Source organism: Centruroides vittatus, unplaced genomic scaffold (genome assembly GCF_030686945.1).
Source record: "Centruroides vittatus isolate TY-2023 unplaced genomic scaffold, ASM3068694v2 contig_766, whole genome shotgun sequence".
In the NCBI taxonomy this organism is placed as follows: Eukaryota; Metazoa; Arthropoda; class Arachnida; order Scorpiones; family Buthidae; genus Centruroides; species Centruroides vittatus.
This window is the reverse complement of record NW_027122495.1, coordinates 155190-168293: the sequence shown is the minus strand read 5'-3', so window position 1 is coordinate 168293 and position 13104 is coordinate 155190. Positions and strand designations below refer to the sequence as shown.

Genomic DNA, 13104 nt, shown 5'->3' with positions numbered 1-13104 from the left:
TAATTACTAATGCAACTAGCAATACATTCACTTTAGAAACCAAGTGCTAGATTATAAGTAATTGATTTTTAGTGTCTTATATTATAAGGATGTTGCAAATACAAGTTCTGATCTTACCAATCTTTTTTTTTTTTTATTTGTGGTTTAAGGCCCTTTACCACTCAAAAAGAGTATAAAAAGGCCCCTATCTTACCAATCTATGTCAGACAACCTTTCAAAATCTCGTTCTAGTTTAAGTTGCAGGCTGAAAAGCAAACATAAGTTCTAAAAAGAAAAGTCATATTCCAATATTCAGTATAATTACACCTCTGAATGAGACTGTTGGGACCTTATCAGATCATACCCACAAGAGCAAAATATTCAAAGGAACAATACATATGAAACTTGGAAAGATAGTCTACTTCCAGGCTGCACATGATTGGGAGTTTGTTTGTTTGTTTTATTAAGTTATGGCAACACAACACTTGGGCAATCTGCCTAGGGGAATGCCTTTCAGGAGGTCTTTTTAAGAGTAACTGGCCTCTATTCAGACATTACAGAGATGGAGAAAACCCAGCAAACTCCATGTAGCCAGCCCATCCTGATGAGGCGCAAACCCAAGACCAAACTCCCAGTGTTCAGGGAACGAAACTGATTGGCCACTCACTGGTGGGCCATGATTGGGAGTTGCATCATTCCACTATGACAATCACGTTTAACTATTTAGCCCACGCAACTATGCCAGCTTTAAGTAGCCACTCAACCGTTTGCCAAGTACTCAACATTATACAATTTTAGGGGGATAGCGGAGTCCCCACACGGGCACTTCGGTGCTCACTGTCGCACCGAAGTGCATGACTACTTACATAGCATCAGTTGACTGATAGCATAGTCGACTGATGCAGAACACGGAGTATACCGGTTCACAATAACAACTGACCTCTGGAAGCAAATATCTAGTGAAGGATCGCACATACAGGTATGGTTCCTTTGACTTTTTTGCTTGTACGGGGTGAGAAATCACTCATTCAGGGTTCACATCTTACCTTTATAAGCAAGCATTGAGTAAAATACATATACAAATATAATGCAGATATTTCAGATTTAGTATAAATACACATTCAAAGAGTAAAAAATTACATGAGTAAACAGAATTTTCGATGGATAAAATGATTTTAAATGCCATAAAATCCTTAGAATATTACAGTTTAACCTTAAATCAGTTGCTGTAACTGCTTAATTACATAAGAGCATGTCAAATACTTGAAAAACATAACTAGAATCTAAAATTATCTTATCTTCTGTCAGCCATTTTTAACAAGATTGATGTTAAATTTAATTATAATTTAATAACGATTCTACTTACTAAGTGATGACAAACATGTATTGCGTAGAATGTATATATTAAAATATAAATTATATAAACATCACTCATTAGTTCCTATTCTACTCAAAACGAAACTCAGGCCGCCATTTTGACAACAACTCCAAACGACATTAAAAAAACAACAACACAAAAAATAAACTTTATAAAACAAAATGTTGGTGTATTATTTTCTTTTAAAATGTTATTAATAATTATACCGTAAAAATAAAGAGTTTTACATAAAATTAATAAATTTTATTAATAGAGATCGATAACTAATTTTTTATCTTCTCGGAAATTTTTATTGGTCGAATGGTAAAATTGAAACGTATAATCATCCAATGATAGATTACGTAGCGTAGTCTTTTCGTTACGATGGGAGTAGAATTCATTGAGTTCGAGATTTCAAACATGTCTGCCGCGTTAATGGCTTATTTAGTGTGAAATAATCGTTAATATTTCGAGAAAAACGTAGTTTATTTATATATAAATAGGATGGGACCGTTTAGAAATGGGTTGACTCTTAAGTAATCGAGATAAAGTCGTTTATATAAGCCCCGGTTTTTTTTTTTTTTTTTAACTTTGCCAGACGACATGCTACCGTCGTCCGGTTACTTTCAAAGCGTTATTTGTCCGTTTTTTAACAGTGGATTGTGCGAAAGGCCTCATTGTCACTTCAGACACGTCAAAAAAGGTAAGCTGTCGATTGGCATTTTATTTTTCAATTCGTAAAACCGACAAAATGTATTTTATTTTTGAATTTTCCTAACTGCTCTTTATTCTCCTTCCGACACATGTTGCGCATGCGTAATTGTATATTATTTTCAAAGGATGTAAATAGACATTTTTAAATGTTTATCAAATGATTGAATCACATTACTAATAAAAGTAACATTGAATTTTAAAAAGTTATAATAATTATGGAAGCTTAATTAAATATTTATTGACATTATAAATTACATTATATATACATATATATATATTGTGTGTAAAATTTACTCATGCATGCACTTTATAAGAACAAAAGTGCTTTTATTTTCATTTATATGTACCATATTTACTGAATGAAATTAACATATATATATATATACCTTCCTTTTTATGTAATAAGTTGATCTTAAATGATTTTATATTTCTCTGTTTCTATATATGACAATTCTTTGCTTGATTCAGTCACATGGCCAATGATGAAAGTTAGAAATGTATGATAATGTAAAAAAATGTATTCCAATGAAAGTATAGAATACGTTGACTGTGTTTGGCAGACTCAACAGTCATAACTGAGCAAACTGGTAGCTGTTACGTAGCAACCTGGATCTGCTGAATGATGAGTGGTGTATGCGTTTGAACAAAAAGCCTCGTTGATTGGTTTCGGGTAGCAATAGGTTGTGCAAATGAAAGACGCTACTAAATGTGTTTCAAAAGAGCGCTACTATACAGGGCGTTTGGCATAAAAATACTTGATGGTTCTGGAACTGTTGTCTGCTGAACATAGCCATTGTTTGTAATTGTACAGCACTATGTTCTTCGTTTGATACTTTTCTAATGAGAATCCTCCAAAATGTGCTAGAGTGTGTTGCTCGAACTAGTAAGGTATAATTTATTGATTTCGATATTTATTTTTTGACTATGATATTTATATTAATAGTTAATTATATTTAAGCAAATGGTATTATGTATAATAGTGTTTGCTTAAATATAATTAACCGCAATTGACAAACTGTGTGTGTTAAGTTTTAATTAAAAGTTTTTCATTATGCTAAAATAGTTATATCTGAAAATGTTTGTTCTCAACATTTATAAAGTCAATCCACACAGCAGGGTGTATAACCAAATAATTGACTTACGTGAACCTTTAATCGCTGCATAATACAAATTCTCACTTAGAAAACATTTGATTTCTAAGTGAGAATTCGTATTACGGTTAAAGGTAAGTCAATTATTTTGCTCTACATTTATATGTTTATTAACGGAAAAATCTAAAACTTGGAATATTTTTTCATTTATTTAAGCAAACACTATTTTTTCTGTACTATGATATGTTCCTTGATAGTTTTTTATATAGATCAAATGTATAATTGTCATTTAGATTTGGTCAACAATCAAAAATAATTGATCATTGATTTGTAGGTGTTAATAGATCGGCAATAGATGATGAATGAATAAATCTTGATTAGCTAAAATATATTTTGATTTTGAATATGGTTCATGGAAGATGTTTGCAGAAATTATATATCAATGTGGAAAATTTAACTTTTTAATTTTGTTATTAATTTTATATAATATAATAATTTATTTATATAGTTATATTTTGTTCTTATTATAGTTTAATTAATTTTGTTAAACTTCAAAAAATATCCGTTGAAAAGAATTGATAGGATAAGAACAAACAAGCTAAATATAACTTGAGATATTTGAGTACTTCCTAAGATATGATCATATGAAATCTTAAAGTGAACATAGAAAACTGTTTAAGTGAAAATGCATTTCTCTTTTATATTTATTTGTATATGCAATGTTTAATGGTTCATGTTTTAGACTATAAAAGAAAAAAGAAACATTTGAATGGTAAATGTTTTATTGACTTCAAAACATTCCAAATTCCTTCATTTATGTTAATAAATATTATTAAACCTATCATCATTGTATAAAGGATTATTATTTACTTATATTAATTATTCAAGGAACAAAAAGCATGAAGTTAAGTTTTTTCTTAATTATTGTAGCCCAAATAATTCATTGTAATTTTAATTGACTCATTTAAATTCAGTATTTAAAACAGTAAATTTATTATCATCTTTTTTAAGTTAGTTTCCTGTTATTCTATGGAGCATTTGCATAAAGTTTAAATTGTTCCTAAATAATATGTACAGTAATTTGATTTTTTTTTCTTGATCTAATTGAAAATTGAGTAAAATTGTTAAAATGTTTATTATAATTGAGAAGTGATAATATTAAAAAAGTAAGAATTAAAAATTACTTTTTTGTATGGTACTAAAAATATTTATGTAGGAATTAAACTGCAACTTACTTTTTGTGCTAGGAGGTACTGATTAGTTCCTTTTTGAGATTTTACAAAAAATTTCCTTATTTGCTATCCTCTTAATTATACAAATTTTAATTTAAAAAAAATTAGTTTATAAAATTTTTTTGTATGTTTAATTAACATTATATAATTGTATTTTGTTGAGATCTAAAAATAAATAACTAGAAAGTGTATCAGATATAATGAAATGTTTATATTCAGTATTTAATTAAAAAACTATGCTCTGTATGACTGTATTTATTAAACTTCTTATTTTGATAATTATTTAAAACTCTATCTTAATATTTCTTATAATAAATATTTATTCTTCAAAATGTCTATTTAGTTCATTGAATATTTCATACAAAGAAAAGCATTTTGAAGACATTAATTTATTTAAATTAAAATTAATAAAACTGTGATGTAAATGTTTTAATGAAACAGATTGCCTGTAAAATTTTTCATTGATTAGTTTCATTTGTTTTAAGCAGATCTGAACAGAATTTTTAAGTTTAATTTTGTAATTCTATTGTTTTGGTTTTTGTCTTAAAAAATATAATTAAAAAAGGTTTAATTTTTATTTCTTCTAGTTTTACATGTCAAATAATAAACAGTATAATTTCTAGAGTTAAAGAAATTATAAATTTAATATTATTTAATTCTTAATTTTTTTTGTTTTAATTTTTAAATCAGAATATTAATGTGTATAGATCTTCGTCTTGGCCATATCCCAAATTATTTGGGGTTGGCCCGGAATATCAATTCACGCGACGTTGATCTATCCCTAATTACTTCTTTATCCACCCTACAGTTCAGCATATCCTTTTTTACACATTCAATCCAATGTGTATAGATAATGGGAATAAAGTCAAACCTCAGTTTTTGGATATAATTTGTTTCTAAAGGTTGTTCTAACACTGAAACAAATTTTTTCATAAGAAACAATATAAAATGGATTAATCCATTCCTGATCTGCAAAATAAAGCCTTTTTTTTCAGCTGTATTTATTACCTTTCTAAAAGATGTTTATTAAAAGTTCTTGCATAAAATGTAATAAATACTGTTAAATATAATGCTGAATGCCAATTGTGTACTAAAGAAAAATAATAAAATTATTAAATATATTTTTTGTTATTTAATTTGACTTAAGCACCATTAAACACGAGTTCTTGTATGCCATTTATATTATGGGAATGTCAGTTAATGCAGTTTTTATTAATTAATTTGATTTAAATTCAACTGTAGCAAGTACCAAAAATGGAATTAGCATCTTTCCTAAATGTGCATTGAAATATAATTTAAATAGCAATATTGAAGATTCATGTCAAGACATCTAATGATATGAGGTGATCTTGGTGCCACTAACTTCTGAATTGGTAGCCCTGTCATCTTGTTTATTTAACATAGAAAGTATAAGGAGTTGACCATCTTTGTCTCTAATCTGTGGCTGGCTCTTGCCAAGAAGCTTGTTTGGCAACCAAGTTATCATATGGCAACTGGTGCAATTATGAGTTAAAAATTCTGTTCATGAACTGATTTGTTTGAAATCGAGCCATTTGAAAACCAAGGTTTGACTGTATTGTAATTTCGCACAGATAACCCCCAGTGGTGTGTTCCCCACAGAAAATTGTTAAAACAGAAATAGACCTATGCATATCATTCCACTTTATATTCTGCATCCTATGGCAGCTACTGAAATTGTGATGCTTACTGATGTACAGTTCAGAACAGGGGTCACAAACTGGTGGCCTGCGGTCCAATATGGCTCAGTAAGGCTTCATATTTCCGGCCTGCTCATTGGTAATTTATTTTTTAAAAATCAATGTTTCTAATATCTTGTAGGGATTAAAACAGAAAACGTTTACACTTCTAACTGTTTACATAAATTGTAAAGGCATGGCAACAAAACAGCCTTTGTTAGAGCTTTTTTTTTAATTACAATATGTTTTCATTTACTGAATAATATTGAATATGTCCCACATCTGATATACATTCTTTTGCTGCATTTGAGTTTGAGATTCCTAATTTAGAAAATAGCATTTCAAAAATACATAAAAAAGCAGATGAATCTCTACTAATTTTAGGAAGCTAACTTTTATTAATTAAAAGTTAAAGGCTTCCTGAAATTAGCAGTAATTTACTTATTTACAGAGATGGTGCCAAGAGTTATAAAACTTCTATGATATTATATGTATAATTTTTATTAAACCAACATAAATGTCAAGATCTGGTTGACTTATTTTCAAATTTATACTGTAAAACCAAACCAACTGCTGTATAAGATTGGACTATTTTTCGGCAATTATAATTTTAATTACTAATTAATTTTGCCTCCAGGGAGGCATTAGGTATGATCTTGTATTAAATTTAATAATTATAATTAAATAATTTTTAGAATATTCTGGAAGAAAACTCTCTATAGCAGTTGACTTTATACTAATGAATCCAGTTTTGAGAGATGTTTATTTGTAAATTTATACTGTTTACAATAATATTTATTACTGCTATTTATGCTATAGCAATTAAGTGTTTGTAATTAATTTCAATAGATTATTAAATTTGTCATTTTTTATTTACTTTATTTTATGAATTTAATTTAAATTTTTATATGATTTTTAGAAATTTGACTGTTAGTTTCATTCTAAAAAATTTTATGTATTTTATTTTCTATCTGAATCTAAATTTATTATTAAATATGAAACAATACATCTGCTTTATTATAGAATTTTTGAGAACTTTTATATGTTAAAGCAAAAAGAGAATTTATTTTCTGTGAAACTTTTACATTAAATTATGCTTGATATATTCAGAAATGACTAACAATAACAAAGTTATTGTTAATCATTTCTGAAGTTGTAAATATAATATCATCACTACAACAAAATTAATTTTACTTTATGCCAAAATAGTTATGATGTAATATACTTATGGTCTTAGTGTTTAAAAGAAGTTTTTATTTAATTTTGAATAAAAAGTTGTTTTTAATGCCATAACACAGTAGATACTGTACTCTCATTACAGTACGTTACATCATTTTATCACTATAATTTCTTTATATATACAAAATAATTAATTAATTTTTTTTGTAATATATAATACTCATTACCTTGGTATTATTATTATTATTATGTTGGGTTAAGTGAGAGATACTCGGTTAACACCGGTGGCTGTGTACTATGCCGGACCAAAGTCAAGGCATAGTAACCAAAACAGAAATTAAAGAAGTGTATCAGTGTGTGTGTCTGTATTCAGGAATTTTCTCACAATATGACATGTATTCAATATAGTGGCCTTCTGTAGTGTGATGTATGTGTTTCTACTCAATTGTAATGTGCCCAGGCTTTTGTGTAGTGTGTGTGGTATGACACCTGTAGAAGAGAGAACAACAGGTACAATAAGCACCCTATCCATCCTCCACAGATGCCTTATTTCCTGGGCAAGTTCTGTGTACTTGCTAATTTTTTCAGTGCGTGCGTTTTGTATATTGTGAGTGTTTGGAATGGATATGTCTATAATGTATGTGATTTTATTGTGTTTGTCAATGAATGTGATGTCTGGTCTGTTGTGGTAAATTGTTTTATCTGTGATTATGGCTCTGTCGTAGTACATTTTGTGTGTGTTGTTTTCCAATACTGTCTGCAGAATGTATTTGTAGTATGGTTCGTGGATGTCTACTAATTTGTGTTTCCTTGCAAGCTCTTGGTGTATTATATTTGCTACTTGATTATGTCTGTGTAGATAATCTGTCTGTGCCAAGAGCTTGCAACCAGAGGTGATGTGTTGTATAGTTTCTGGCATGATGTGACATTTTCTGCATGTGTCATTTGTGAGTGTTGCATCTTTGAGTATGTGTTTTCTGTAGTTTTTAGTATTTATGACCTGATCCTGTATGGCAATCATGAATCCTTCCGTCTTATTATTATTATTATGTTGGGTTAAGTGAGATATACTCGGTTAACACCGGTGGCTGTGTACTATGCCGGACCAAAGTCAAGGCATAGTAACCAAAACAGAAATTAAAGAAGTGTATCAGTGTGTGTGTCTGTATTCAGGAATTTTCTCACAATATGACATGTATTCAATATAGTGGCCTTCTGTAGTGTGATGTATGTGTTTCTATTCAATTCTAATGTGCCCAGGCTTTTGTGTAGTGTGTGTGGTATGACACCTGTAGAGGAGAGAACAACAGGTACAATAAGCACCCTATCCATCCTCCACAGATGCCTTATTTCCTGGGCGAGTTCTGTGTACTTGCTAATTTTTTCAGTGCATGCGTTTTGTATATTGTGAGTGTTTGGAATGGATATGTCTATAATGTATGTGATTTTATTGTGTTTGTCAATGAGTGTGATGTCTGGTCTGTTGTGGTAAATTGTTTTATCTGTGATTATGGCTCTGTCGTAGTACATTTTGTGCGTGTTGTTTTCCAATACTGTCTGTGGAATGTATTTGTAGTATGGTTCGTGGATGTCTACTAATTTGTGTTTCTTTGCAAGCTCTTGGTGTATTATATTTGCTACTTGATTATGTCTATGTAAATAATCTGTCTGTGCCAAGAGCTTGCAACCAGAAGTGATGTGTTGTATAGTTTCTGGCATGATGTGACATTTTCTGCACGTGTCATTCGTGAGTGTTGCATCTTTGAGTATGTGTTTTCTGTAGTTTTTAGTATTTATGACCTGATCCTGTATGGCAATCATGAATCCTTCCGTCTCCCCAAAGAGGCATCCCCGTGCTAACCAGCTGTTTGACGCAGTTTTGTCAACAAAATCCTGGGCCAGATCGTAAGGATGCCTGCCATGGAGTGCCTTTCGAGCCCACGATTGCTTAATGGTGTCTATGCTTTTTATATGTTGTGTTGTGTCCATATGATGTGAGTGTAAGTTTAATGGTGTGTTATTCGAGTCTGCTAGAGTTACTGCTTTATGTAATTGTGATGTTTCTTGTTTTTTGTAGAAAAACTCTCGCAGTGACTGTATTTGTTTGTAGTGAAGGTTAACTATGTCAATCAGGCCACGCCCGCCATCTTTACGTGGAAGAGTTAATCTTTCTGTGGCAGATTTAGGATGATGTTGTTTATGCTTAGTAAGTGCTGTTCTTGTTTTCCTTTGGAGTTGCTCAAGATCAGTGTGAGTCCAATGTATAACTCCAAAAGAATATGTGAGTACTGGGATGACATATGTGTTTATTGCTTTAACTGTGTGTTTTGCATTTAATTGTGTTCTGAGAATAGCATTTAACCTACTTTGGTATTCTTTAATTAATCTTTGCTTTATTTGTGTATGTTCTGTTAGTTTGGCCTGTTGGAATCCTAAATACTTGTAGAACTCGCCCTCTTCCATGGATTCAATAATGTCTCCATTTCCAAGTGCAAAATCTTCTTTCTTCAGGATTCCTTTTTCTATGTGAACTGTTTTGCATTTATCTAGGCCAAATTCCATTTGTATGTCCTTGGTGTATGAATGTGTGATTTGTAGGAGTTGATGAAGTTGTTTTTGTGTGGATGCATAAAGTTTTATGTCATCCATGTACATGAGATGTGACAGTGTAAACTGTGTTGTTTTTTCATGCCTGATATTGTAGCCATATTGTGTGTTGTTTAACATGTTGGATAATGGATTCAAGGCTAGGCAGAACCAGAGAGGACTCAAGGAATCTCCTTGAAAAATTCCTCGCCTAATAAAGATTTGGTTTGTTTGTATGGAAGTGTTATGAACCCTGAGATGTAGTGTTGTTCTCCAGTGCTGCATAGTGTTTTGGAAGAATGTAATGAGTGATGGATGTATTTTGTACATGTGTAGAATATGTAGCAGCCAACTGTGTGGAACACTGTCAAATGCTTTTCTGTAGTCTATATATGCCATGTGTATGTTTCTGTGTTGTTTGTGTGCTTGCCGTAGAATGACTGAATCTATGAGTAACTGTTCTTTGCATCCCTTGTGATTTCTACGGCAACCTTTTTGTTGTTCTGTTAGAATGTCGTGTTCTTCAACATGTTTGTATATTTTGTTTGCGATACAGGATGTCAATACTTTGTAGAGTGTTGGGAGACATGTAATTGGTCTGTATTGTGTGGGGTCTGTGGTATTGTTGTTTTTAGGTTTCATGTAGGTGATGCCCTGAGTAAGAAAATTTGGCATGTCTTGTGGATTGATGATGATGTGTGTTAGGTGTTTAGCTAGCTCCTGGTGCAGTGATGTAAACTTTTTGTACCAGAAATTGTGAATGTTGTCTACACCAGGTGTCTTCCAGTTGTGTGTTCTGTTAACAGTGTATTGGAAATCATGTATGCTTATTTCAACACAGGGCATAGTTCGTATGTTGTGTAAGTTTTTGTTCTCCTCCTCAATCCAGCCTGCTTCAGCATTGTGCGTGACAGCACTGGACCAAAGAGAAGACCAATATGTTGTGAGTTCTTCTTCTGTTGGTGTGCCACTGTGCTGTGTATCAGTGTTTGCTTTGTTATTAATTTGTCTGTAAAAGAGTTTTTCATTGTTTGTAAATAATTTATTTTGTTGTTTTCGTAGTGTACATGTTTTGTATCGTTTGAGTCTACGTGCTTTGGCAGCAAGTTTTTGTTTTAGTGTATCAATGTATTCTGTAATGTGTGTGTTGTGATGTTCATGTTTTGTGTGTGTTTTTATTTTCTTGAAAATGTTTTTGAGCTGTTTCCTTAATTTGGATGTTATGTTGTTTTTAGTGTATTGTGTTAGCCTGCCTAATTGCTGTCTAATGTCATTTATTTGTGTTTCTATTCTTCTCTGCCAGGCAGGCTTGTGATAGAATTGTGTTTTCTGTGTATTTGTCTGTGATTGTACTTTCAGTCCATGGTGTGTCACTACTGTGACTGCCCCAGCATAAACTAATGTATGAATGTCTGCGAGTGTAGAAATTGAATGAATGTAGTGTGGTAGTAAGTGAGTGTTTACATAATTTAGTGTTTTTCCTACTTTCTTTGACGTGTTGATTTTTGGTATTCGTGGTCGTTGTGTGGGATCTGTACCTGTATATTTAGTGAGTGTTTCCTGAAATATAAGTGAGAGCGTATTAACTAAATCCAAGTCTATGTTATCAGTGATGGATGAGGAAGTGTCTGTAGTATCATTAGTGGTAATTGTTGTATGTGTGTTATTATCAATGCTTGTTGCTGGATTATCCTGACAGGTTACATGATCTTCATTAATGTTAGATGTTTCTGTCTGTTGATGTATTTGATCAGCAACCTGTTGTTTGATAAGTTCAAGTGTTGTTTGTGGAATAAGGTTGTTGTGTATAATTGTTCTTTTTTGATCAACAACCCTTTGTTCGGTGACAGTGAGATGAGGATACTGTTGTGTGAATCTATGGTGTAGTTGTTGTCTGTATGCTGTCATGTTTGTTTCAAGTTTTGTGATGGTGTAATAAGTACGGATGATAAACTCGTTCATTTCTACTGTCCATTTCATCCGTTGGCGTGGTTTTCCAGCCTTTGTGGTCTGTGGATGCATTGCCACAGAAACACCAAGGCTGGGTTGGTTCCTCACATCTGTTGAGGGCATTGCAGTAGCCATGCTTGGGCCGGTGCTGCTTTCGCCACCGGTAACCAAGGGAGACTGTGACCTATTTTTCGAACGTGAGCCTCTGCCTAACCCACGAACGCGGACCTTGTTAACCCGGGCGACGTCCGAGCCGGTATCACACTTTGATCTAGTTATTACCATGATGAATATCTCCACAGAATGTGGGCGTGGTCACTCTTAGCTTCATTTCTCCCCATAGACCTTACTGGCATGGGTGTCCCTACCAGGAGCTTATGCTCCAGCCTGCATTGCCCTATGGATCAGTAAAATTACTGGGCTCTCCCACCACGACCAGGTGGTGACCACGGGAGAGTTATTATTATTATTATTATTATTATTATTATTATTCTATTTTTATCATTGTAAACAATGAGTAACTTGTCCAAAAATTTCTGATTGTTTTAATATTATTTTTTGTGATATTCCTAAACAGTTGATTTATTCTGTTTAGTTAACACTGAGTACCCAGTTATTGTGACATGGAATAAATGCATAATATTCATGCATTAATTTTGATTTTAAATCTAATGATTAATATTATATTATACGAAATTCTGTATTGAAAGAAATGGCTTTACAATATAAAATACCATTGAAAGAATTTTCTAAAACCAGTAATGGCACAAAATATAATTTTTAAATGTTGTTCTAATTAAGCAAGAGACAAGAAAAATTGACATCCAGGCGTTAAGTCCTCCATTACAAGTTGTTCTAATTAATAGAACATTTTTTAAGTTGAATGTGTGTAAAATATTACTTTATAAGAATTTTAAATAATAGTATTATGGAACAATTTCTCACATAAAAACTTGTTTACAAACTTGTTTATAAATAATATGGCTAAGAACAAATGAAATTATGATGAATATTTTATGTTAATTCTAAATGATGTTGCTTAAAATTAATATTTTAATATAAAATATCTAATATAGTACATTGATATTTATAGATAGTCAAATAACACAAATTTAAAAAAAAGTTTTTTTATTAATTACTGTTATGCAAGTGTAATTAGAAACATACAAATTAATAATTTATTTTTAAAGTAGATGTATGAGGTAGAAAATGTAATGGTTTAATGAAAACAGAGTAGGCATGCTTTTTTTCTGAAGTATAATATATATAAAAAAATGTGTGTGTTGTTACAGGTCACAGGTCATTTTATAATTTTCCTT

At 31.3% G+C, this 13104-nt stretch overlaps 2 protein-coding genes across 3 annotated transcripts in view; one reads left to right on the top strand and one right to left on the bottom strand.

Moving 5' to 3' along the window:
* The window catches only part of LOC136981505 (terminal uridylyltransferase 4-like), a 55459-nt gene extending 53975 nt beyond the window's left edge, over nt 1-1484 (bottom strand). The window contains exon 1 of the mRNA XM_067277812.1: nt 1346-1484. Within this exon, the coding sequence (XP_067133913.1) occupies nt 1346 (1 nt within the window). The 5' untranslated portion in view covers nt 1347-1484. The remainder of the gene's footprint in view (nt 1-1345) is intronic.
* Nucleotides 1485-1681: 197 nt separating this feature from the next.
* The window catches only part of LOC136981492 (RNA exonuclease 1 homolog), a 49458-nt gene continuing 38035 nt past the window's right edge, over nt 1682-13104 (top strand). For both annotated transcript variants that reach the window (XR_010881722.1, XM_067277797.1), the window contains exon 1: nt 1682-2039. Coding sequence is in view for 1 of the 2 variants with exons in the window: in XM_067277797.1 (XP_067133898.1) it covers nt 1940-2039 (100 nt within the window). In the remaining variant the exon portion in view is untranslated. The remainder of the gene's footprint in view (nt 2040-13104) is intronic.